Raw genomic sequence first — 26,132 nt, 5'->3', positions numbered from 1 at the left:
TCATATTGAAATGAACTCAGCCCTTACCAAATAAATACTTGCTGTGCAGTATTTTTATTTTTCTTTGACCTGCAGTGAAGGAAATAAGACATTGAAAAGCAACTGCATCTTAGCTGGCATCTTCTGCTGTTGGTTTCACTGTATGGACACCAAAGTGTTTCTGTGAGGGCTTGAATGTAGTAAAAAAATAAATGCGATCAGTCTGAGCACTAGAGAATGAGTGGTTGTTGGTGGGTCTGGTGGTCCATCTGTTTGGTAGCCCTTGGAAACACCCCACTTATCTGCTCATCACGGAGAAATCCTTCCTCTCTGTTACATGGAATAAAAGGAACCTTTTGGCTAGTGAAAACAGCACAGAGCAGCAAGGTTTAATTCTCCCCCGCTTCCGTAACGTCTACATCTCTGCTTCTTTCTCCTCCTCAAACAACGAATGCAGTGTGCATCCCAAAGGGAAAGAGACCTCCCTCCCACATCTGTCTTGTTTTCCTCTCCACAGCTAGGATGTGTGACATGTACCTCCGTGGTCCCAGCGGCGTGATAACTTCTCCCAACTACCCCGTACAATACGATAACAATGCCTACTGCGTGTGGGTCATCACTGCGCTCAATCCAGCCAAGGTAGGTCTCGGAGATGCGTCTCCATGTCATTATTTCGGTGCCTTAGTTGAACTGTTGTACAGCTGTGCTTCAGGGAGGACTAGGCTCTGATATTTAGCTGTCCAGGTTTCTGTTTCTAACGTTGGTACCTCCTTCTCCCCCCCTGCAGACTTCTTCCCTGCATTTCTCCAACCGCCTTTAAAGACCGCAACACATCACATTCCATCTCTGCTGAAAATCCATTTTGTTAAAGGATGTAATTAAAAGTGAACGTAATTATTTTTAATGGAAAACCTCTTTGATATCTTGGCGTGAATGGCGGTGAAATGCCAAACAGCTTAGCAAAGCATCTCATTAAGGCAGCTCGCAGTCGGGCCGGGGAGGCTGTGCCAGGAATGCTGATTTATTTTTTTTTTTCCCTTCCTTTTGGCTGGTGGCTGGCCCCTCACCAATGGGGGTTGCAGCCCCCCGAGGGTGAGTGAGGAGGGGAGGTATTGGTTCTACCTACCGCTATTTATGCGGTGCTGCAAATTTACCAGCAAGTCCTTTCTGTGCTTGCTGAGGCTTGGAAGAAGAGGAGGGTGGTGGGTTTTTTTGTCCCCGCTGGTCTGCGTATCTGATTCAAGTCTGATTGTTGATCGTGGAGAGAGCAAGGCTTCGCTGCCTGGGCCTTTGTCAGATCAAGTCCTTTTGTTTTCCGCTGGCTCGGGGAGGGCAATGTTCAGTGCCTCGCCGCCTTCTCCAGCCCTGCAAGTTCAGCCTGTTCCTCTCCGCCAGATCCGTGTGGGAACATCAGGACAAAAATTACTTCGTTGTGGAGCTCAAAATGCACTTTTTGAGGTCTTGTTCACTCTCCTCTGCTCTTAGACAATGGGTTTCATTCTTTTTAGTATCTGGATTCCAACTGACGTCATCCCCATTAGCTCGTGAGCAAATGGTGCGCGCCGAGCACTGAGCTCGTACGTTGCTCCGTCAGTTATCCTGGGTCCTTGCCTCGAGGCAGTCCTGTGTCCTGGCACTCCGCCTGCTGCCGCTGATCCGAGGTAGGCGTTCCACAAACATGTTAGTATCCCAGGGTCTCATCTTTTGCTGGAAATTCTTATGGTCTGCAGAAACGCTGGGAAGCGCCCGCAGTGGTAGCTGCCACCGGTGGGATGTCCCTCTGGAGCACTTGGTGGCAGGGCAGCTGGCGCTGGCTGAAGAGCCTCTTGAGTTCTGCTTCCCTCTCCTCCTTGACCTCCGCTCAAGCCTTTAATAAGTGCAGATCACTGGTGGATTATGATTTTAATGAGGAGTGTTCCTACGTTCCCGTTTCAAGATGAGTTTGTGTTTGAGGGGCTGTCGTCGTCAGCCGGCCGTTTCATCCCGTGGATGCCTGGGTGGGCTGCTCAGGAGCACGGGAATGACCCAGATTCTGGGAAAGCGGGGTGAGGAATCAGGGTACTTCCTCGGTGCTGATCTATTTGGAGTGATTTGCTGGTTAATCAGACCCAGGACGTTCTCCTTCATCAGGGTAATGTGCAAGTGGAGAACAGACCACATCTAACAGCAGCGATTGCTGCTCAGGTGTCAGCTGTGTCCTGCACACCCCTGGGTGCACATCGCCTGTGCATGGGCAGGCTGTTGGCTCCATCAGCCTCTGGGGCTGTGGTGTGGCTGTCAGACTTACCCTTACTTTTGTCCATCTTTGTCTTTCAAAGATCAGAAAAACCCAGGTTTTGGGTGTAAAAAACAGTCTTCTGTGTTTGGGAAGAATCTGTAGTGAGCTAGATGTAGGCTGCCCTGGGTGTTGTGTAGGTTAACACTTCCAGTTGGGTTTTCTGTTACAAATTACGATTGAAGAGATTGCCAAGAGTCACTGTGTCCACTGTTTTATTGACCCTTTGTCACCCTGCTTTCGTGTTGAGTATTTTGAGTCTGATCTTCAGCTCTGATGATCTGCTTTTCTGCCTGCCTCGTGCACAAACTTGTTCTGCTTCTTCTTCAGCGGTGTGATAGAACAAGCTTCTCCTGTTGTCAGCCTCCTGGGCAGGCAGTCTCCACTTTTCGAAACCATAGTCTTTGTGAACTTTGACTTACGGAAGGGTTCTCCTCTCCCGCTGCTTAGGTTCTTCCTCAGCTTTTAAACCTGAGTGATAATGAATTCTCGATTAGAAAACAGGATCTGCAAGTCCTGATCCTCAGCTTGCATCAAATCATCCAGGAGATTGAAATTGGTGAAACCCATTAATTTCAATACTTACCGATTCAATAGGACAAGAAAAGGTGGTTTGCGCTCCACGGGTCACGACACCGTAGACTGTGAAGAGGTGCAGGGTGAAGAGCACAAGTGGAACACGGATGGATTGGCCAGATCAGCAGCTTGTATTAGCTGTGTAAAGAGACTGCCATCTTCGTTTTCTTTGAAGCGGTAGTACTTAATTAGCAATATCGGTTTAGAAAGGGTTTCTGGGTTCGGGGTGTTTCATCCTGGACGCGTAGGTTGCAGTAGAGAGAAACTCCCCATCTCTTGGGAGCAGGGAGGGCTGAGGGGGAACGCGGGGATGGTTTGGGAAAGCCGCTGCCGTGCCTGCCGGTTCCCCGCGCGGCGCTTCGCTTGCTTCTCTTCGTCTGAGCGGCTGTCGGGAGCTGCAGCCTGATGCCCTTCCTCCGGCGGGGGCTCCACGCGGTCCCTGCAGCCCCTTCGGGCACTCCTCGGGAAGCTTGGAAACCAGCCCATTGCCCTTTGCGTCTTCTGCTCTTAAATCAATTCATTAAGGCTCCGGAAAGCAGAGTCGTGCAGACCAGGTCATATCTGAGCAGTGAAGATACAAGATGGCCAGTGAATTCGCTGCCGTGGGGGGGGTTCTTTCGCCCGGCAGACCTCTCCCGAGGCTGGCTGTGTGTGCTACCGCAGCAGCTCACCTGTGCATGACCCAGTATAGCACTGGGAGCTGCTGGGATGTGCGTTCTGGTGCCAGGTGGGTCACTGGTATTCCTGTCTCACCAGTCGTGTCGTGCAGCCTCTGGGAAGTACACGTGAACCTCTCGCTGGCTTAAAGCATGGCCCCAGTTAGAAACGGGGTGCTAAACTGGGGAATTCATCGCTCTGACTCACGTCGCCTTTGTGAGCAAAGGGGATGATCTCATCATCGCACATTCCCCAGCATGGGTGAAGGAAGGATTGGAGATGAATTAATTAAAATGCCTGTAAAATACTTTGAAGATAAAAAGCATTATGGGCCTGAGCTGAAGCCTGCTGAAGTCGGTGGTAATCTTTTTATTGACTTGAGTGGTCTTTGGATCAGGTCCTGTTATATGAAGCTTTTAATATGAGCGATGGGAAAACCACCGAGCTGAATTTAGAACTCATTTGCAAGTCATCTGTTCTATATTTGGAAAAGGACTGCGAGCCAGATTCACTGAGCTACATAATCCCCTCGAAGTTTGCTCAGAAACCTACATAAACAGTATTAAAGGCATAGTGCTTTTCAGTTGACAGCTTGGAATGATTTCCTATACGGAGCGGGGCATCAAACCTGTTTGCGGGATTCGGCATCTAGAGGCTTCTCGCTGGTCCCCAGTACCGTGGGAATCTGTTTCAACCGCGGTGGAAAAACAAATCGCTTGGGAGCCCAGAAATGCATATGATAATTGGCGAATTTGCATCAAAACTATTTCTGAACCTTCTTGACATAATGGATGCTACTGGTTGACACTTCTCCTGGGGTTATTCTCACCTGGAGCCTGGCGAGCCAAATAAAGCTCCGTCCAAGCGTCTTGTATGGTCGGTGGAGAGAGATGGGCCCCTCCAGGGGATGATTCATCCCGAACGAAGATAGATGCTTGGGACCTGGGGAGAAGGGGGGATGAGTAATGTGAGCTTGTAAAGCATCTGAATATCACTGTAAGAGGTGCTGTTCTCCACGGAGAGAATTACTGTGGGTTTTTCCTACGTGCGTGACTGCGCTGCAAATCACTTTGCAGTCCAGAGCCTTAAGAATCGGGTGTCATACTACAGCCTATTTTCTTGACTTTTCTAATTGCTTCCTGTCACTTCAGCAGTTTAAAATTGAGGGTTTGTGTCATCTGTGTATTTGTGTGTGCTGGTAGGTCTCTTGTTCAATGAATCATTAAATAATTTTCAGCTTTCAGGCCAAAAAGAAAATAGGAAAGTGGATAAACAAATATTGTCTTCAGCATCCTGTTCCTGTGCCACAAGGTTATAGTCTTCAGTATACTAGAATGTAATTAGTTATTTAATTAGGGTCAGACTTCTTAGAATGCAGTTTACTTGAATGACTGATTTAACTAATGATGTGTGCCATTTTACAGCACCGTGTTCTTTTTATTAATTACATTATTCCATCATTACATGGTTTAGTAATAATCTGCACAGGTTAATATTTTGGTACTACCACAAAATTAATGGTTCCAGACTTCCATGAAGTGTCACACAGGCTCCGTTTCACGATCCTGGGGCTTTTTGGTAAAACCCTATTTTCCGAGTGTCACGGCTGAGATACCTAATTTGCTTTTCTGTGCATTTTAAAAGTATTAATTGCATTTCTATGTAGAAGGCAGTAGCACAGGACACTTCAGTCTGAGCTATATATACACTCACTGTTTTTTAAGGAACGTTCAAGCCATTCAATGTCTGAGTAATCGGTGTTTTCTTAAGGGGGTGAAGTTGGGTGACTTGACAGAAGAAGGTTGTCAGCTTCCCAGACAGTCCATACAAGCCTCGATGAGACCGCAGGGCACACTCACCTTTAATAAAGCACAGTTAATTATTGCTTTGGGGTTTAACTTTGGGACTTTTATCGCTCTGTGATTGCACACCTACTGAAGTGTTTGCAGGAGATGCTGCTGTTATAAAAGGCAAGAATTTCCAAGGGGAGGATTTTCATTTTCCTGTGCCTTGCTTCCTTGCCCCAAGTCAGAAGGTGCAGGGTGGCATCACGTCTCCGTGATCCTTGGCACACACGTAGGTCCTTCTCATTCATTACTCTTGATAACCTCTGTGTTGTGTGAAATAGCAAAGAGTAGCGTGAAAACAAATTTCTGGTAGCTTAGGCTGTTCAAAGTTAGGAAATGTGTTATGTTTACAGGCACTCATACAAAGGTCTGGGTGCATCCAAGTGTTTATGTGCTTTCCTGGATTCACTCAGTTAAAAAGTTCCAAGCAACAAAGTTCCCATTGGTTTATTTGTATATTGATTGTATATGTGGTTGTAAAGCACATCGGTAAAATAAGTTCCCTTCCTTTTCTGTGGGCTCGCCCTGTCCAAGGCTGGAATAAGGACCTTTGTCCCCTAGGTCACGTGGTAATTTTAAGTGATTTGAAAATAGGGATTTAAAAAGCAGCTAAGAGACTTGGAACACAAACCTCTCGACTTCTGTGGGACTTCTGCTCCTACATGATATGTCGAGGCTGCATAAATCAAGTGGGGGTGGAAGGTTTGGATAGAGCAGGAGAGAAATCACAGGAAGGAAACAGCTGTGGGCAGGTGGGATGACGACTGTGTTTGCAGGCAGCTTGAGAAGTTTCCTGGAGCTACCCCAGCGGTAATTCAGGTAAATTCTTTCTTGGTCTGACAGAAGCGTCTGAAAACCAGGGGGAACCTTCTGAGCAACACAGAGCAAAAGAGAGACTCTCTAACGGGCTGCCTGTGTGCCCGTTCAAATCCATCACCATCGTCTCGGGTTTGTGAAAGAATTGGTAGCGGTACCTGGTGGAAAAAAAAGCATGCTGCAATCCCAACACACATATCTTTATCAATAAAGTCATCTAGAAAATCAATAGATAAAGCAGAAAAATCTGAGTGGTAATTTCAGTAAGAGCTCAATCTGTCTGGAAAGAAGTGCTATAAAAAGTGAGGACGGTCACCTTTGGTGATGTCCTGAAGATATTAATGCTCTTATAAATTGCTTCTCGATAGACAAACAGATAAATAAACAAGACAAGAGGATCTGCTGGCTACCTTGGCAGTTGACTCATATTAATGTGCTGCATCTTTGCCAGGTTATCAAACTCACCTTTGAAGAATTTGAACTAGAAAGAGGATATGACACTCTGACAGTGGGTGATGGAGGACAAGTCGGAGACCAGAAAACTGTGCTTTACGTGTAAGTAGCACGTCCTTTGTCCCTGTGAGAAATCCACACCTCAGCTGTGCCTGGAGAGATGTCACCAGTGGGTTTGGGTGCGGGGGTCCCAGCTGGCGGAGCTGGCTGTTCTTGGGGTGCTCTGCCCTCGTCGCCTTCTCTTAGGCTGCCGCTGACGGAAGGGTTTTTGCCTCCTTGCTTCACTTCCCTGCCTTTGTCGGGGCCCCTGGGGGAGGCTGAGGCTGTCCAGGAGCTGGGGGAGCAGGATTAAAGCTCAGCTACAAGAGAAGATGCAAATCGGGCAGAAAGCGGGGACAGTCGGGATCCCTCTCCCCCGTGCTGTCCTCCTTGTGCGGCCGTTGTTAATGGTGCAAAGTGGCTGTAAATCCATTATTTTCGGGTGACATCCTGAGCGTTTTACACCCGGTGTGCACCCGTGTAAACGGTGACGCACGCTTCTGGAAGGCTGAGGGTTCATCCCCTTCTGTTTATATCCCTTCGTTTGTAGATAGGATGTTCCATGGAGGTTCCTTCAGTCGAAAGAAACGTTGATAGTCCTACGTTCCTTCCGGATGTTCCTATATCAATGTCTCCTACCTAAATATATTTGGGTTTTTGCTGGGTTTGGGTTGTTTTGGTGATTTTTTTTTTTTTTTTTTTTGGGGGGGGGGGGAGTGGTTGCTTGGGGCTGGTTTCTTTTTTTCTGATTTTAATTCCAAAGAAAGGACATTGGATCAGTACAGGGCTAGTCCAGCTGTGCTGAAGGAAGCGATGAAATCTCCGATGCTGCCAGTTTGTAGAAGAAAGGATTGCCGTGTTGTCAGGCTATCGTTTGTAAAAGCTGCGGAGCCCGAGTGCTCTGTGTTGCAGTGCAGCTAATACAAGGAGTAAAGGGGAACTGGCTCTGGACTGGCCATCGCCATCCCACCCTCAGGGCTGAGGAGCTGGAGGTGGGTCTGGCTTAGGCTGGAGGGAGTGTGTCAGCCCAGGAGCTGTGGGTTGCTACACCGAGGGCGAGGGATTTCCCTGACCCACGTGTTTTATGGGATGTCACCATCGTTTTGTGGTGCCTGCGGTTTTCCAGGCTCTCTTGAGGTCGGTGGGAGCTCTTGGCTCCTCCGAGGAGAGCGTGTCCTCGTGTGTTGGCACCGCCAGGTTTGGATGGAGGGTGGCCCTGAGCACACACAGGGAGGTTTTTCTCCTTTAAACTTTCTCTCCGAATTTTAGGTTTACATACAGCGTGCTTCACTCCAAATCCACGCCGTGCTGGGGAGGGGGGGTTGTAGTGGAAATGGACCCCTGTGTATCATAGGGGTGAGTCAGGATCTTTTACAACAGCCTCTAGAAAATGCCACCATTGAAAAAGAGTGAGCCTTGATCATCTCTCAGAGGGCCGTTTATTCTCATTAACCTGCTGATGTTAATGACTTATGTTTGCCCCTCCTCTGATAAAGTCTTTCTGTTCCTTGTTTGAAGGGTCGGTGAGAAATCAATTTGTGTGTCATTCAGACGTAATTGTGTATCATTCGTGATATCATATATCGTGATATAGCAATGATTCTGCTGTAGGTTCTCTGAATCATTAAAGTGAAATACCCTGTAGCTTTAGGGAGATCCAGAATACCCTGTAGCTGTGGGGAGATTAAAAAATTAAAACCTGTGGGAGGTGTGCTATACATCGGAGCACTTTGGGAGATGTGTCTCCCTCCCAGCATGCCGGTTGCGTGCCGCAAGCATGCCGTTAGCAGGTACCGCCGTGCCACGGGGGGTGGAGGTGCAGAGCAAGGCACGGGTGACACGTGGCACTGGGCTAGTGCAGCGGGGTGCTGCTGGCGTGGACGGCGTGACTTCAGGGCGGCTTTGAGCACCTGCAGGTATTTTGCTCCATATCCTGGAGCTCGGCTGCGCCCCGGGACGGTGCTGGGGTCCGGAGCGCTTCAGGAAGCCTGGCTGCTCGCCGCCCTGGGGTCTCGTTTGCCGCTTGGGAGCGAGGAGGTAAGGCGGTGGTGGCTGTCAAAGTCTCACACGGCTTGGGGGAACTTGCCAAGCCAGATGCTGGGGCAGGAGGAGGGAAAAGTCACCCTGACTCTTGGGGGGAGTATTTGGAGCAGTGAACGGGGTGCTGGAACCCAAGGCCACCAGCTTTAAGTGTCTTGACTTGCAAGTCTCCCTTCTTTTCTGTCTAATCACCTTATGCAAGAGCAAACGACTCCCCAAAAGCTGCTCTAGCAAAGCGCTCGTACTCTTCCCAGCTAGCAGAGAGCGTTTCATGTTCTGCGGTTTTCTTAATTCTTCCTCCTCCCTTGTTTTTCTACGTGAATCAGCCTCCCACTCCGTTTTCCGTTATCTTAATGTTTGCCTCTTTCCAAGACCTCTCCTTCTCCGAGGTTCGTTTTCCCATACGTTTCTGTTCCGAATGTGAACACCGGTGATACTTAGGTCAGCAACTCTAACCTGCGATGTATATAAATGTGAGGTCTGTTTATTGCAAAAGTGTTTGTAATTAAAGTGTCACAGAACATTTCACAGCTGATTGGTCAAAATGTGCAAATTACTGCCAGGGGAGTAGTTTGTAATAACTTGCTGAAATGATTTCTCATTCCATCCCTTTCTGTTTGTCTAAAGCCCGTGAAGATTTTCCTCAATTTGATTTTAATCATTCCACATTTTCTCACTCTGTATTAGCTACTCAACACCTTGCTAGTGCAATTTTGGAATATCTTGAGCCTGTCTGCAAAAGGTGTAGTGTCTTGGTATCTTCTCTCTTGGCAGGAGAACTTTCTGTTAAATTGCTGATGCTGAATCCAGACAGGGAAATTTATTTATTTTTGATCTGGGAGGGTAAGTGGAAAACTAATGAAATGTGAGAGAGTTGTGAAGACCGTAGAAATACTCCCTTCGTAATGAACGTGGTGGACAACTTTTCTCAGCATTTGCTGCCCTCTTACCCACTGTCGGTATTGGATGCATCCACTGGACACGAGCTGTACTTTTTTTGGAGGAATCGACGTGCAGAAACCTCACCCTGTTAAAGGCAGGAGTTCCAGTTTTATTACTGCTCTTGATTTATTCTCGGATGTTGAAGAGGAACTGGGTCCTGCCGCCTTCCAACTGCAGAAAGACGTTTGAATCCGCCTGCGTGGCAGCGGGCGCTGTCCCAGGCTGAGGTGTGAAGGACCATTTGTTTCCAGTCTCACTCGCATCCCTGCGAGATGCATCTCGGAGAACATAACAGATTGTTAGGCTGAGCTTTCCGACTGGCAGAGAGGATTTTATTCCCTAAAGTAACAAGCCCCCAAATCAATCATTCAGCTTGTTACAGTAGAGTGGGAAAGCATGCAAAAACCTTTGAAGTGCCTTTTTCTGAAGGTTTTTCTTGTGGTATGTTCCTCATTCCTGCCCGTCTGCTGCTTAAATAACTTGAGGAGAATCAACAATAGCACTTCATCTGCCTCTCCCATCAAACTCTCTGGATGCAAAACAGTCATTAAAACAAGATTACTTCTTAATTTGCCGGCACCTTGGGCTCAACAGAATTTCTGATGCAGGTCAAAGCAGGAACAGAGCAAAGGTGGGGGCAGAACTGGGAGGTTTTGATGGGCTTGGGAGACATGAATGGGATTTCAGGGAAAAACACCCCTCAGATTCCACGGCCAGAGCTCAAGCAGTGGCTGGTTTCGGACGTTACCGTAGTCTCCGGTGCGTATGCGGTGAGAAGTTCTCCGGGATGGGGAGGAGAGTTGTGTGTCCGGTGGAGTTGGTCCCATCCATGTTAGATCCCTGGAAGGGTCTTGGAGAGAACCTGGCGCTCAGCATGTGGCCGGCGTTCAGGAGGGCGTTCAGGAGCGGTAAAGCAGCACAGCCCTTGAAGCAGGCGTTTGACTTCGCTCTCGGCACACAGGCGCTGGCAGCTCGGCCGTACCGCCTCTGGTTTCCCGGGAAGCTGGGAATGGCAGCAAGGATGCCCGGAGGCTGCGAGTTACGTTTCCTCACAGGATGGTATCAACACACAGCTGCTGGGTGTGTTCCCTTGCAGCGTTGGGTTCAATAATTCTGCCTGGAGAGCTTGGGGATCAATTTTATCAAGAAACCTTTCAGGTGCTGCTGTCGTGCTTGAGAACGGCGCCAGGCAGAAGCCATGCCCATCCATATGTATGTATTTAGATTTAAGCAAACACTACGGGGAAAAATAAACACCTATCCACTCACAGCAGTTGCATTGAAGGTGATTTATAAATTTATCACAATGATACCTTGGCAGCCGTAGTATAATAACGTTTAACGCTGCCGCTGAGACGGGCAACGTGACACTACGGACGCTGTGACCATCCCTTCCCACCGTGACTCCATAGGGAAGGGCGGGAGCCGCGGTCGGAGCGGGCGCTTGGGGTGGGGGATAAAACTCTAAAGCCGTGTTGAACCGCAACAAGGTGATTAATCCCAAAGGCTGAATGAGAGCCGCGCACGGCTCATAAATACGGATATATTGGTGACATTTTTCTAAATCTCTTCAGCTCTCCTAAGAGTCTCCTTGAAGGGTAGGCAATGTCCTGAGCATCCCGTACCGCCTGGATTAGTAGCAATTTTCAAGGGCTCACAGGGCATTCAGCAGATTTGAGGCTCGTGCCTTGTCTTCCAGGGTTTGTTTTTTTGGGGTGGTTTTTTTTGTTTTGGTTTGGTTTTTTGACATTGTTGTGAAAACTTGTCTGTGAGGATAGAAATGTCGCCGAGAATGTGTTGAAGGTAATTTTTTTTTGTAATGCTAGCAAATACTCTACAGGCAGTTAAGAGGATTCAGTCACCAGTATGGGTTCTGGGAATTTCATTTGTTTGCTTACGTTTTGCTTCAGTGAGGAAGGAAATTATTACTACTGATGCTGGATAATACATTGTAATAATGGTACTAAATTGTAATTATTATAGCGCTGGTAGTAATAGCGACCCTTAACTGTGGTAGAAGGCTCCCTGTTTAGGTAGGATGCACAAACATACCGAGAGGCTCATCAGTCTTGAAAATCTATCAGATTTTTGGACAGTGTTCTGTTTTGGGGTTATCCTTAATTGTGTCGGTGTTGCTCTCATTATTTTCTGCTCCCCCAGGGGCATACGCAGCCTTTATTTTGGTGGGATAATAAGTTTGGGGAGATGTACAGGCTGTTTACTTGTTCTTATTTATTTTTACAGCTTGACAGGTACCACAGTTCCCGATCTCATCGTTAGCACGCACCACCAGATGTGGCTCCTCTTCCAGACAGACAGTGTCAGCAATTTGCTGGGATTCAAAGCAACGTATGAAGGTAATCCAGGCATCTCTCTCACTCTTAGAATTTAGCTGTTTTCAAGGGACCAGGGATGAGATGGGTACAGCTGTTTGGGAGAAAAAGAGGCTTCTCTAAATATATTGAAGCTCTGCAGATATTTTTTTTTTCCTTAAAACTGAAGCTTTGCTGCAGTAAGAACAGCTTTTCCATGAAAGCAGACGGAGTGGGTAATGTTTCTTTGCCGTTTCATCTGCTTTGTTGGAAAAGAGTTGGTGAATCTCAGCTGCTGGCAACAGGCTGCGTCTGCGGGAGAAAGTGTGATCAAGTAATCAATGGTTCCAGTCGATCAGTGGAACTTTAAACTTGGGGTAGTCTGGAGTCTTGCAAGTGAAAGAAAAGTTAATGCTGGGATTTTTCAGAAGGAACTCATGAAATGCTTTAGGACATGAATGCTGAAGTCTGTCTTAAGCTGCTGTGTTTGCTGGTGTCGTTGGTATTTACAGGTTTAGAGGAAGGGTGATGGAAAAGTGTTCCTCCTCACTCACCTGAGTGACTGGTGATTCTGGCTGAAGCTTTTCTGAGATTCTTGGTTGAGTTGGTTTTAGATTTTTCCAGGAATCTCCTTCTTGTGTCTCCACATTGGATGTGAGCGCCTAGGGTGCTTAGCACCCTCTGCAGCACCGCTCTGGAGAACGTGCTCTGCATCCCCCATCAGTGCCTCGTGCCTGCGGAGGGGGAGCTCGTTTCACAGGAACATTTCCACTTCCCTGTCAGCTTCTTTTTGGTATTGTTGTCATCTTTAATCTCTTCGAAAAGCACTTGAATGCCTTTCTGTTTTCTCTGTGACCTGCTGCTGCCAGGGAAGGCTTACTCTTTTGTCTCTGACACCTAAAAGTAGGCGCATAAATCTTCATCGAGGTATGGGGGCTGCTCCTGAAGTGCCTGAGTACCAGCAGCTTCCACCGACATCAGCACTAACATTGAAATCTTGCTTTCAAGGGCCCTAAATGCACATTAGCGTTCATTCATTTTTAACAGCGTTTCTCTGGGACTTGCCCTCGTGTGTTCAGGCCAGGACTTGCCCATCGTGGTGCTGATGATGTGACACTGAAGTAACCGCAGTTTTGGGAGCCTGAAGGGACCTGACCTACCCGAAAACGTGGCTGGGGTGAATGCCAGCGTGTCCAGGCAGGCTGAGCAGTGCCCGGGAGCGGGGACTGGGTCATGATGCTGGAGTATTTACAGCATTACAGGACCAGGTCAGCAGAAAAGTCGTGGAGGGACGTGGATAAGAGATAATGGAATTGAAAGGAGGAGAAGGCAGATCTAGCCTGATAGTCTAGGGAGCATCTTAATGGTGCTATTTCAGTCTCACTGGCTGGGAGGGGAAGCTCACTGTCTGCAGGAGCTGCCATGTCTGTCTCCTGCCACGTTTGGCTGCGATTGATCCTTGGCAGCCTGGCGGAGCATGCTGCTGCACCCCTGCCCGCCAGCTGTGGGGGCTGAAAGCGCTCCGCAGCCTTGTGAATCTCATCCAAAGAGCGATGCAGATATATTTTTTCAGCCTCTTGATACATCTGATGTTTACCCTGTAGCGTAGCACATAAAGCTGCAAAGCACATGATACAGGGACTTCCTTACGCTGTTGTTCATCTTCTGTGAACTTTGGATCTATAAGGAGCGTGACTTTGTCCTCCTCTGGCTCGCCTGGATGTTTTTGGGAGTTTGATCTATAGCAAGGCTGAGCTGCTCCTGCTCCCTGTGCCCTCACCGGGCGGTTTGGGGATCACCGTTATCATTCCTGCTTTGGAGTCCTGTCGTATGGAACTTCCAGTGTCAAATGTTCTTCTCCCTTCCCTGCTCACCAGCTTTACCCTGCACAGCTGCCGCCTATTCTGCCGTGCTCTTCTATGCCTGTGGTGTCCTAGGGAAGGAAGGGAAAAAAAAAAAGAAAAAAAAAAAGGAATATTCTGGCGCTGCTGCTGCTGAACGCTGAAGGAGGAACCCTTGCCTGGGGGGTGTCTGTCCTTTGCAGGTGTTAGAAGCAGAGCCTACGCTCTGCTGATCGTTCATATCTTTTTTTTTTTTTCCTGTTTCTGGGCATCTTTGCAGGTTTTGTACAGCAGCTACTGACCTTGCACAAGGGCTTTGTGCATGAACAAAGCAAATCCGCTCCATGCCCAAAGCACAGGTCCATACTGGTACTATCCAGAGGTTTTAGTTTTTGCAAATGCTTGGAGTTACAAAGCAAAGAGACATTTAAGTAAGAGGCAATTAGCACTTGCCAAATACGTTATGAAATTATATGCAACTTACTAACAAGTTTCCGTATCAGTTTTATGGCCACACGTCTTCCTAATTGTGAAAGGAAAATTACGGCTAATGGAGCTATATAAACTCAAGACCAAAAATCTGCCTGGTAGAAGGGCCGAGTATTGCTTATAGAGTATGTTTAAATAGCCATCTATCCTAAAACATCTAAGTTTTAGTGTACGTTTTAAGCGTAATGCCATCATAAAGCCTGTTGCTAGTGCTGAAACAGTTATGCCCAAGAGATTTATTGATGCAGAGATTCAAGGACCTGTTGGAAGGAACGTGCTGAGGAGGGCAATATGCCGTCAGATTCTTAATGCGCAGGGTGCCGGGGAGGGGGAAGCCAACCAGGTCCTCGTGCTTTCCAGGAGAAATATGTAAAAAATATAATATATATATATTCAACTCCAGGAAGAATGTGCAAAACACAAGGTATCTGGATTCGGGTGTTTCCAGATCTTCACACTGCAAGACTGGATGCGTTTGGAGCAAATGCTCGGTGGGTGTAAATCAGTGCGACAGCATTGATTTTCAATTAAGCCATGTCAGTCTTTACCAGCTGAGGATCTGGCTCATTAATGTTCATGAAGATTACTTCTAAATCTCCAATGTCTCAACTGCAGCCAGTTTATCCTTTTAAACAGGCATTCTCTCATAATAGTGAACGATGTTTTTGGACTTCCAGGGCTTGTCAGAAGAAATTTGTATTAAGCTCCACTTTGGTGGAAAAGTCTTTTTCTTTCTCACCACCATAGCGAGCTGATTGATACCGCAATTTAGTGCTTGACTTGTGGGAGGGCTTACAGCCTCCTGGGGTCCTGGGCCTTATCTTCTCCCTTCTTTCCTTTAATCTGGGATGTCTTGTTCTGAAAGTACCTTCCCCTTGGAGCCGCTGCTTTCCGCAGCCGTCAGGATGGTGGTGTGAAATTTCCCGGGTCAACCCCTTGTAACGGTTGGGAACAAATAATTCCTCCGGGTAACATTTTCAAAGGTTTTTGAGTAATTTAGGGTTCGTTGAGGATTCAGACTTGCATAATCTCATCTGGAGTTCCATTCCCCGTCGGAGGATTGATGGGACTGAAGATGCTTGGTCCTCCTCGCAGGGGAAGTGTTGGGGAAAAAGTCTTCCCGTTACCGATGAGCTTGAGGTTCTTACAAGCAACAGTATAAAAGTAAATCAGCACTTGAAAATTCTGTGGTAAGAGACAGAAATATTAAACCATGGAAAAACAGAACAAAGCCGGCTTTTAATTTAGCCTTGCATTTATGTATCATTCATGTAAAGTAATAATTTAAAATCAGAACTAGGTTCCTAGACGCACGCTAATCTCGGTTGGATTTCTGTCGGAAGCTGGTTCGTTTGGGTAGCGCTGACTAAGGTCTGTGTCCCGAACCACCAGCATGCTGCAGGCAGGGGATGATTAAACAATATTTATTGTTGCTGAAACGCTGACTAAGTGTTTGGTCTGAGGAGCTTAGCTTTAGAGCCGAAATGTAGCCCCGCGGTGCTAAGAGGCTTAGGGAGCTCTGCAGAGCTGGAGCCTGAAGATTTCCTCTGCTGACCTTTCTGGGTTTAATCAAACCGGCTGGTGTTTGGTCGGGGGAGCTCGCTGGGTGGCCACGTCGGGGGGTACATGTGTGATACGCGAGTACGGAACTCTGCAGGGACGCCTGCGTGCAAGCTGCGCGTAAGGGTGTGCGTACACATTACCTGTGTCGAATTGAGAGCGATCAATACCGTCTTCACTTGCCTGATCCTAGGGGACTTGAGGGGAAAAAAATACATCTGCAGGTAGTGCTGCTGCTGGGCAGGGTTAGCTTTCGAAGCTGAGCTCCTGCTCCCTGGCGTGGAGCGCTGCCTTCGGATTTCTCCAGTGAAATGCTCCCAGGTTTCACCGAGAAGCCCGGATAACATGCAGGTGGCTTTCATTAATTACATTATTTTATTTAGGTTCCACGTTGCCTAAGCCCCCAGTATTGTTGGTGGTGGAAGTCTCTCAGAAAACTTCAGTGTTTTGCTCTTTCCTGCTCTCTTTTCCATTAAATGTATTGACTCATGTCATAAAACATGCTGCAGCACTGCTGACCCAACAGACGGGAAGGCTTTTAGCTTATGATGGGTTGACCTCAAGTGCTCTCCGGGTCATGTTACTTGTATTTAAGTCTTGTATAAACCGTAGTGGGAGCGATTTGCCGTTATGCCACAGGGTTTTAATGAGGCTGCTGGATTCGGTTTCTGCATTCGCCCTGCAGCGGTGGTTTTAGATGGGAAGGATGTGGCAAAGACACGCAGAAATGGCTTTTCCTTCTTAGTTGATCTCCTCCTGCTCATGGGGTTTCCTCTCTAGATCCTTTTTATGTCATCACTGGGATCGACAAAAAGAACTAGGCAATACAAGCACCCTGGTCCTGGTTCCTTCAGGTACGGGCGGAAAGCTTACAGCGTTCCATAGTTTCAGCAAAGTTAATATATGTACAAATTAATGTGTGTGAGGCTAAATATTTTCTGGAGGGTCTTTTCTGACTGGGGGTAATGTTTGTGTGATTTCCACACCTATAGCCTCGAAGTGCTTACAGGTCCCACACCTTGTGGATATTTTTTCCCCGAAACCGAACTTTTCCTAGCACAGTGCTTGCAGCTGCAAAATCCTCTTCTTTTCCTCCAGAGCCAGGTCAGGCAGGAGCAGGAATTCCCCCAGAACTCCAGGAAAAGTGTGGCCTCAGTTTTGGGCTGCGGTGCAGCGGTGTGAGGGAACAGCGAGGTTCTCGCTCTCCTGAGTCACCCTGGCAGCGTGGGCAGCCACCGCGGTGCTGAGCCAAGGGACCCGGTTTCTCCACCCACAGCCAGAAGACAAATAGCATAAATAGCTGGTGAAACATCTTCTGTTCGAAAATGCTGTTTTGTCAAAATCTTATCTGCATGATATCATATTTGATGGGGAAGATAAAGATTCATGTCGACTTGTTTCATTTAAATAATGTCAAAACACTTGATTTAGATGTTCTTGTTTAGTTTTGACTTTTATTATTCTAATGTGAAAACGATTTTACTTAAACATTCATCAGAATAAATGTTTCAATCTTATTGAAGTAACATGTTTTGATATCTCTGAATCGCTCTTTTTGGGGGGATTTCTGCCCTGCTACATATTTAGTGAATTTTACTATGTAGGAAAAGAGATGTAGGAACCGGGGGATTTTCTCAGGACAGAAATCCCGTTTTCTGCCCTCCCTAATGCAATGAGAAGCGCTAGCTTTGGTTGCTTGCCGCTAACAAGGAGACCACGTGCGCGGTGGGAAGTGTGAGCTCTAATTCTTCGTTTCTCTCCCATTCCTAAGCCTGTGGTTTCACTCTGTGGCAATGTTCCAGCTGGGCTGGTGCGGCGTGCTCGAGTGATTGAGGAACCTAGGGTTCACTGAGGATTCAGGCTCCCATGCTCTCACCTGCAGTGCCATTCCTCATCGGTGGATTGATGGGACTGAGGATGCTTGGTCCCCTTACAGAAGCTCACACGTAGGGGGGACCACACAGTCGGTGCCTCGAGAGCATCTCGGGCACCTTTATTCTTTCTTAGCAGAGGGTCGAAAGGGATTTCTTTTTCTTTGCTCAGCTGCATTTTTTCCCGAGTATCTGGTAGCCTGAGCATGTCCTTGTTGTAAAAAGCAGCATATGCTGCACGCTGGAGCTCTCTGGCTGCTGCTGGAGCTGCTTAGCATCTCTGCGGAGGTCCCGTGGCCACCATCCCTCTGGGGCCGGTGCGGAGGGGAGCTCCTCCAGGCAAATAGCAAAAATTTTGCCTAATGGCAAAACTCTCGTGGGCTTTAGGAGCCGGGGCTCCCTCTCCGGAGTGAGCTGCGGGCCGGAACGTGTGTGTCTGTTGAGGAGTTTTGTTGTTTCCGGGTGGAAGCGCAGGAGCCTGGCAAGGACAGGGAGGTGACTGAACACTTTGCTCCCACCGAGATGGAAGCCACGCTGTGTCGCTCTGGCCATCTCTTCAAACAAGGAACAAACAGCGCGGTGGCACCGGGGTGTTCAACGTTCCCTTCCCCGGGGCACCCAGTGCCGCCGGTGTCGGTGGCAGCGGGGATGGGGGCGCTGGGGGAAGGCGGCCGAGGCAGCGTGCCCGCGGCGGCGCCTGCTGCTCCTGCATTTCAAGTCTTCAAGGTGTGGGGAGGGAAGGAATGCCAGAGATGAATTTTTAAAGGCTGTTGACTTGCAGCAGAAGGCACTACCAGTTTTCCCGTGCCTGTCAGGACACGATACGTGTTTAAAATATGCATGCTACCCTTTGATCTTGTTGCTGTTTCTTGAGTTTTAAAGCTGAATTTTTTTTTTCATCGTTTGCACGATTTGATTCCTGCTTTTTTTTTTTTTGAGAGTAACGTACAGTTCAACACTATCTTGTTGTCCAAACTGTTCTATTTTGTCCCTTCTTTGCAAGTACAAATCTGAAACATTTGGATTTTCCAAGTTGGCAGGGAAATACGTAAATCTTGGCAAGCTGTTTTCACTAACAGGGAAAAAAAAGACACCTATTTCATGAAAACTATCATATTAATATATATTAAATTATTTTTGGAACGCTTCATTATGTGGCAGTGACTTTTTAGTTCCAGGTGCATACAGCAGTAGCAGAAGCTAGGTGCCTTGTTTGTGACTTCTATTCAAAATACACCTGTCTCTAAGTTGCCTGGAGTCAGAATAATAATGAGGTGCTTGTTGTTATTCAAACCAAATTGGAATATTAGATGGCGTAATGCAAATCTCAGATTATGCCGTTTTCCTCTGTAAAGAAACTGTCATAAAAGAAGTTTCCAATTTGGTGTAAGAAATTGAAAATGGGGAGAAAAGACAGCGAGGCTGATCGCAGATGATGGGGATAAAACCAGGAGGACGTGAACGATGAGATGCATGTGAAGCAGGGAAACAGTGTGGGAGCGCTCGGCAGGCTGAGGAGGAATGAGGTTTTGTAGCTAAATGTGACACAGGGCAGGGGTATGAATTTGAAATGAAATTTTACGGAGCCGAAGGTAACAGATAGCAGTGTGCTGTATTTACGTGAAGTCAAAATACCTGCGCGGCAAGAGGTAACCTCTGCGTTCCCCTGCAGTATGGTGGCGGCTTCGGGACCAGACGCGGAGATGGGAACGGGGGCAGGAAGGGGAAGACGGCAGACGTGGAATGGCGCTAAGGCATCCCAGCGGCGTGCCCTCGGCCGGAGGAGCCGAAGGATGCTCCCGTGGAGGGAGACGCGGTCCGTCTGCCTCAGCAGAAGTCCCTGGAGCAGGGGCAGGGGAGGATCTCCTCGGGTCTCGCTGTGTTCTTCAGTGGGCTGGGATTATCTGGAGGATGAGGAAGCGGTCAGGGGAGGTTTTTAGGAGGGTCTTTCGGTGGCACTGGTAAAACTGGCATGTTGGGATGCTGTCGGCTGCGCTCTGCGTCGCTGCTGACCCCCTCCCGTGAGACGGTGGGGGAGGCCAGGATGCCGTGTGACGGCAGGGATCCCACCAGCTCAGCGTCGGAGCCTTCCCCCGTGCAACTTCTGTTTTCTTTTTTTTTTCTTTTTTCTTTTTTTCCAGAGATTGACCAAGGGAGCTGCGGTGATCCTGGGATCCCAGCCTACGGCAGGAGAGAAGGATCCACGTTTCGCCACGGGGACAGCTTGAAGTTTGAGTGCCAGCCTGCCTTTGAGTTGAAGGGACAGAAAACAATTACCTGCCAAAAGAGTAGCCAGTGGTCTGCTCAGAAACCAGTTTGTGTTTGTAAGTCAGTGAGGAGTCGGCTCTAACCCATCATCCTTGTGTGGTGAGGTGGTCGTGTAAACCGTGTGTGCGTGCGCTGTGCTTGGTACCCAGGGCAGGGCACGTTCTCCTGGCGGCAGAGATGGCACCAAGCTGCTGCTGGGCTTAACCAAAGCCACGGGGAGGGTTTGGTTGGGCTTTTCTCTCAGCAGGGAAGGGATGCGCAGCGGGGACCAGCATCCAGACAGACGTTTGGGCTCGCACCGGGACCACGAGCTCTCTCTGCTCTGCCCCCCTGCCCTCTCGCTGTGCGGGTTCGCATCCCTTCTGGAGAGAAAGTAGGGCTTTCGTGTCCGAGGCAGGAGGCATGGACACGGACACAAAAAAATACAACAATTTAAAACTTGATTCTATTTTGGGGCATTTAATTTTCCTTCGTTATCTGACGATATTCAGGCTCCCTGCTGCTGGACCTCATTTTTTAATTTGTTGCATGAGTTCTCAGCAGAAGGATATTATGCTCTCAGTAGTGACCAAGGATAAAATTTCCAGTTGTAAATGGAAGTTAGATGCACAGTCCCCACTGGGTTTTAATGGTTTCGCTGTCCTTTAAAGATGCATTGGGCAATCTGCTTGATTATATTGACCGAACCTTCGCTCACAAACAATGTTATATTTGGACATTACTAAAACTTGCAAAAGTATCTGTATTTTCCCCAGTTGGTTATGAGCAAAATCTTTTTTTTTTTTTTGTTTCACCTCTGCTTAGCTGGGTACGTTAATGTCTGTACTTTTGAAGTGATGCTCTAGCGTTGGGGAATGAGATGGATCCTAACAAAAAAAATAGGAAAGGACAATCCAGCTGAGCAACACAGAGAGGACAGAAGTGTGGTGAAAACAGATAGAGAGGAAACAGAACTGATAATTTTTACAGGGTGGGTTCGCTGTGCAGATAAATAGGTGTGCTGGGGTTCGATGCCGCAGTACAAAATATTTTTTGTTTGTGGTGTGGCAGGAGCTGATCCGTGCCCAAGAGTTGACACAGCTGGCGGGGAGCAAACCTTGTCACTTCGGAGCTGAATCTGGGATCTTCAGCAGCTGTGGGAGAAGCGAGGGGGAGGTTTAGCCTTCCTACGTTGGCAATTTATGGGAGAATGTGGGAAGACGGTTTAAATAAGTGCCTTTCTTTTTTCAAAGGCTAATTTCATCTCCCAGCATTTGAGAAATGTCTATTTGGGGAAAGGAAGCAATTACTTTGAGTTTTGCCTTTGCCAGATGCCCTGACTCCCTTCCTACTTGGTTTTCTCTGCAAGCAAATCAGCTAAAGATGCTGATGAGGAAAATTGAATTTTCCTGGTTAGCTTTGAAGCAGGAGAAATTAGGCCGTTTCTGTGCTCAGGGTCAGAAGTTGTTTGGTTTTTTGTTTCCAGGTAGTACAGATGAGTTTGAACAGCAGGTGCTTCGGCTGAGGTTCTTGCAGATAGTTCACACTGAGACTAAACCCATAGTTTGTGCCCAGGGTTGGATCATAGCAGTATAGAAAAGAGATTTACCAGTAAAGTAGGATTATTTTTTTGTAGGTAGATACTGAAATCAAGCCCTAATCGGCAGTTCGTGCAAAGCGTGGCACAGGCATGAATCTTTCAGTTGAAATAATTCCATTGTGTTCTGTTCTCTGTGGCCCTCCAGCTTTGGCAATTGATGAATCAACAAGGCAACATGTACATAGCGGAAAAAGTGTTTCATAGCCCTCTCCCCACCTTTACTCGCCTGCCTTTATTCTAGACAGCATCATATTAGCGTGCATGAATCGGAAGCGGCTGCATGACAAAATGTGTAACCTGGCATGAAATCTGTCAGGGGATTAGTAAAAAACCCTCTGTAAATGTTGGGAGACCATTAGATGTATTGGGCGTGAGGTGGGGAAGTAAGGTAACCTGATTTATGTGCCGCTAGTTGGAATATGCAAACAATTCAGTGCTTCTGATTCTGGTTGCAAACGCGTGACAAATGCAGGCGGAGATTAAACAGCGCGCTATGGTGCATCCTGCTGTCCTGAGCAAATGATTTATGAGCAGACAGAATTTATTGTGGAGAACTCATTTCCTGGGGCTTCGATGACAAAGCAACGCAAACCATTTAAGTAATGCATCTGCTTATTGCAGCGGGTTCTTAATTCGTGACTGTCTGTGCCTTCACGATAACAGACCCTCCATCTTCATCCTCTTTGTTGTCGTGGCATCCCTTAACCGGCCAGGGTGAAGCACGTAGGGCGCTTGAGAAACTCTGCAAGCCCTTGGTAGCGCTTGCCCTCCACAAACCCCTTGCTAAGCGAGTTCCCCCTCGCCTTGCTGTATATGTGCAGATTTATTTTTTTTTTTCTCATGAGCTGAGATACCTCAAACAACTGGAGCCTGGAGCGCTGCAGCCGGGTGCAGGAACACGGTCAGTCCAGCTGTCTGCTCGGAGCTTGGGCTCTGCTTCGGTGCAATGTGGGTGTCTGGGTGCCGGTGGTGACTGGGTGCCGGTGGTGACTGGGTGCTGAAGACCTCTCGTTCTTCCTATTCCACAGCACCTCGTAGTGCTCAAATCAGCTTCATAGTTCCCGGTTTTTGTTTGGATACTTGCATTTTCCAAGTTACAAAGGCTGAGGCAGTTCTGTAACCCAGGCTAACCTGAGCCGTAGCTTTCGTGCGGAGCTACGAAGGGGTACCAAGAGCTGCTTCAGTTATCCCGAAGTCTTGAAGGGCAGCAACGTGGGCTTCGGAGGTGTCCTGCAGATAAATGTTACCTAAGGAAAACCATTGTGCTACTTTGATGAAGTTTGTGCTCTGATGGTAGGAACTCATAAGGGATGTAATACTCAAACTGGAGTCTACAGTTACCTGTGGCAGAGGAGATTATTAAGCCTATGAGCGGGGAACCAGCCCATAATTGCAGCTATAACGGGAAGCCGGTGAGTTGTTCAGTTACTGCAGTGAGAATGATGATGAAAGTCTGGATGGACCTAGTCGGGGAGCAGGGCGTTTCAGTAGTGCCATAACTTTCAAATTCATGGTTGGAATTACTGTTTAAACATAGTCATGTGTAGTAGGGAGAAACTCATTACCCGATTTTATGTGGACTATTGCAACAGAGAGCCCCACTACAAAACATTTTCTATGACCAAAGATTTGTTTCACGAGGTTTATGTTTCCTTGCAACAGACGGGGGGGGGGGACTGACACCCCCTCTGCGGGGGGAGGGTGCGCCCAGGGGTTTTCTGCAGCAGTTCAGTCTCATGAGGTGCTTTGCTACCCTTCTCCAGCAGCTTCGCTCCCCTCCTCCTCCTCCTCCTGCCTGCAGCCCTGCCCTGGTGGGTCTGTCACCTACAACTCCTGAGTTTTCAGTCCTGCACCTACAGCTGGAGGGTTGCCTTGCGCCAATCAGCGCCGTCATCTGACGTGGTAGATAATTATGCCGTAAACTATCCTGACAATATACGTCATTTGTAACCATCTCACTCAACAAAGGCAAAGCTTTTGCCTTGTTCTAACTGTCCTCTGGGTCGCAGTTGCTCTGGGAGGGGAATTTCTGAAAACAACATATTTTCAGATACAAGTTTAGTTCGTTGATCTCAGACTGGCAAACTGCGAGTTTTCCGGACCCGTCGTGTTCTGAAGGTAACGAACACAGAGAAGTGAAGCGGTGCCTATGTTCTGCTTGCAGTGCATCAAGCAGACTTGGGGGAGGAGGTTTCTGCCCTGAACTGAGGGGTATTTTTTTGGCGTCGCTTGACTGCAACTCCACAGAGGCTGGCGATACATATGTGCGCCCGTGTACGTATGTATATATCCGTGTGTGCATTTAAGTGGAGGGGCTGCGATGTGAGCTGTGCTGTTTCAGAGTACTCCTGGACTCCTTCTTGAGCTGATCGCTGTTACAGGGCTTTTGGTCTTGCTTTAGGATCCTCATTAGTTTCCAGTGACTTGCTTTTTGTTGTGTTATCATAAGCTCTCTTTGCATTACAGACCTGCTTGGAGCGGTAGGCATGCATAATATTCCTCTAAACAGAGCAGAAGGCATTTCCCAAAGCATTTCCAATTGAAATTATGTTAAATTGTGTGTGGTGTTCTCTGGCTTTGGAGCAGATGTTACGCTTTCTTCCCTTCTTGTTCCCTTGAAAGCCCCAACCGCAGCCCATTTCCCCGCACCCATTGCTCACGGGTGCTGGGACGTGCCGGCATGCGGGGCAGAAGCAGCGCTGCGCCCGTGAACGCTGCAGAGCTGGGCTGCCTTGCTGCAAACGGTGCGTTGGCTCTCTCAGACCGAACTGAGCATCCTTTGCGTTGCTGGGAGATGCCTTTGAGTTGGCTCCAGCAACAGCTCAGCTAGGCCCAGGGCACGCAGTCGCCCCACGCACCCCTTCGGAGGGGTTACCATCCTGGGGGTTTCCCCAGTCTTTTGACCGTCTGCTTTTCCTTAATAGCAGGATAAAATCTCTCTTCTCCTTAGTGGTAATTACTCCTGGGTTTTTGTTAATCCCGTATTGGCCTATTATACCTGCTGAATAATCTTTGTAAAGATTGCAGGCTTTAGCTCTGAGCTGATGGCGAGCGTTTTGCGTGCACAAACATTCAGGATTAGCAGCTGCATGTGCAAAGTGCAGTAGGTATTTTTCCCAGCAACATACGGAACAGAACCATGTGATTTTATTTTACTTGACAGTGTCTTCACTTCGTTCTAAATTAAGTTGGCCGTTGGCCGTTGTTTTCTTTTTCTTTCTTTCTTCTCTTTTCCTGCCCACTGTTCTCAGCAACCTGTGGGACTTCCCTACAAAGAGTAATTTTGATAAAAGTGTGTCTCTTAATTTAGCAATGAGAAAAGCATCGTTTGCCTTTTTAAAAATAATAGCTTTTTAACAGAGAGAGTAGTTGACCCTTGGAGCAGCCTACTGAAGGCAGTGATGGATTCTCCATACCTAAACATTCATAAATTGAGTTTGGATACTCCTTTATGGAGATCTGTAGGAACCAGGAATTGTTTTATCGTCTGTATTAAGGAGGCAGATGGTTAAGATGATTGGAATGATTCTTTATTGTCCAATAATTCTTTAATCAGAAATTCCAGAAAGATTTCCTTAAAGCAGTTGATACTTCTGTCATTATAAGGGAGGGTTTTTTTTTTTACTTTAGAACTGTAGCATTGGCTCTCGCTCTTCTGATGAAACCTGGTCCTTTGTGTGCTCTTCATATTATTTCTTTTATTCTTAATTCCTCTTCCTTTTTGCACTGCTGATGGAACAGTTGATGTTAACTCACAAAATGTTTCTCCCTCCTGCTGTAAACAGGTTTTCTAGCTAATATTGGACTTGTTTATCTGCTGGTAGATGCCGTTGCTTTTAGTGGATTTTGGAAGAAACGTAGGGATTCTATTAATTTTTATTTCCAAGCTGTTTTGCCATGTTGGGGGGGTTTATTGTTTGATTGATGCTTTTATGAAGCACCCTGATACAATTTCCAGATCTAATGGCAGAGAGAGACGGTAATTATCGCTGCCAGACGAGCTGGGAGAGGGCACTGGTCGCTAACCTTCACCTACCCAAACGTGTCCGCTCTGACCTCCGCCAAGCAGCCGGTCGCATCCCGGGTTCGTGCGGCTGGAAGCTGCCGAGAAACGGGCTGGCTGCCCGGGGAGCCACATCCCGGGGCTTGGATGGTTGCTGCATTTGTGCAACAGATGGGTGTCCTTCAGGACCCTTTACCACCTTGTGCTGGCCCTTGATCGGGGTTGGCTTCAGAGCAGCACATCGGCGGGGAAATGCTCCTTATCTTCAGCCCGGTCCCCTGAGCCGCCGGGATCCAGTCTGTCCCTGGCAGGAAGGGAAGCAAATTAAATGAAGGCAGGATTACCGTGATCTCTGTATGCATGTGGGATTTGTAGCTTTTGTTAACAACCTTGTTTCATGGTTGCAGCCATGTAAGACCATTCCCTTCTTAATTTTAAGCAGGGCGCTTTCCCTCGAAGCCCCTGTTCTGCATTGCAGTTTATGAAAGTGCCGCGATGTAAATGTTTGCTTAAGTAGACGTGGATGCTGAAGTGCTGTGCTAGGCAGGAATGCACTTAAGCACCTTCTTAATGACAATGAATGGG

At 47.8% G+C, this 26,132-nt stretch overlaps 1 protein-coding gene across 1 annotated transcript in view; it reads left to right on the top strand.

Annotated features, from left to right (window-relative positions):
- Nucleotides 1-26,132, top strand: part of CSMD2 (CUB and Sushi multiple domains 2) — a 305,956-nt gene that overhangs the window by 151,327 nt on the left and 128,497 nt on the right. The window contains exons 10-13 of the mRNA XM_056332990.1: nucleotides 497-618; nucleotides 6,602-6,705; nucleotides 11,869-11,981; nucleotides 19,839-20,021. Of these exons, the coding sequence (XP_056188965.1) occupies nucleotides 497-618; nucleotides 6,602-6,705; nucleotides 11,869-11,981; nucleotides 19,839-20,021 (522 nt within the window). The remainder of the gene's footprint in view (nucleotides 1-496; nucleotides 619-6,601; nucleotides 6,706-11,868; nucleotides 11,982-19,838; nucleotides 20,022-26,132) is intronic.

This window comes from Falco biarmicus, chromosome 3 (assembly GCF_023638135.1).
Source record: "Falco biarmicus isolate bFalBia1 chromosome 3, bFalBia1.pri, whole genome shotgun sequence".
Classification (NCBI taxonomy): Eukaryota; Metazoa; Chordata; class Aves; order Falconiformes; family Falconidae; genus Falco; species Falco biarmicus.
Note: the sequence above shows the minus strand (reverse complement) of the source record. Positions and strands in the feature narration are given on the sequence as shown.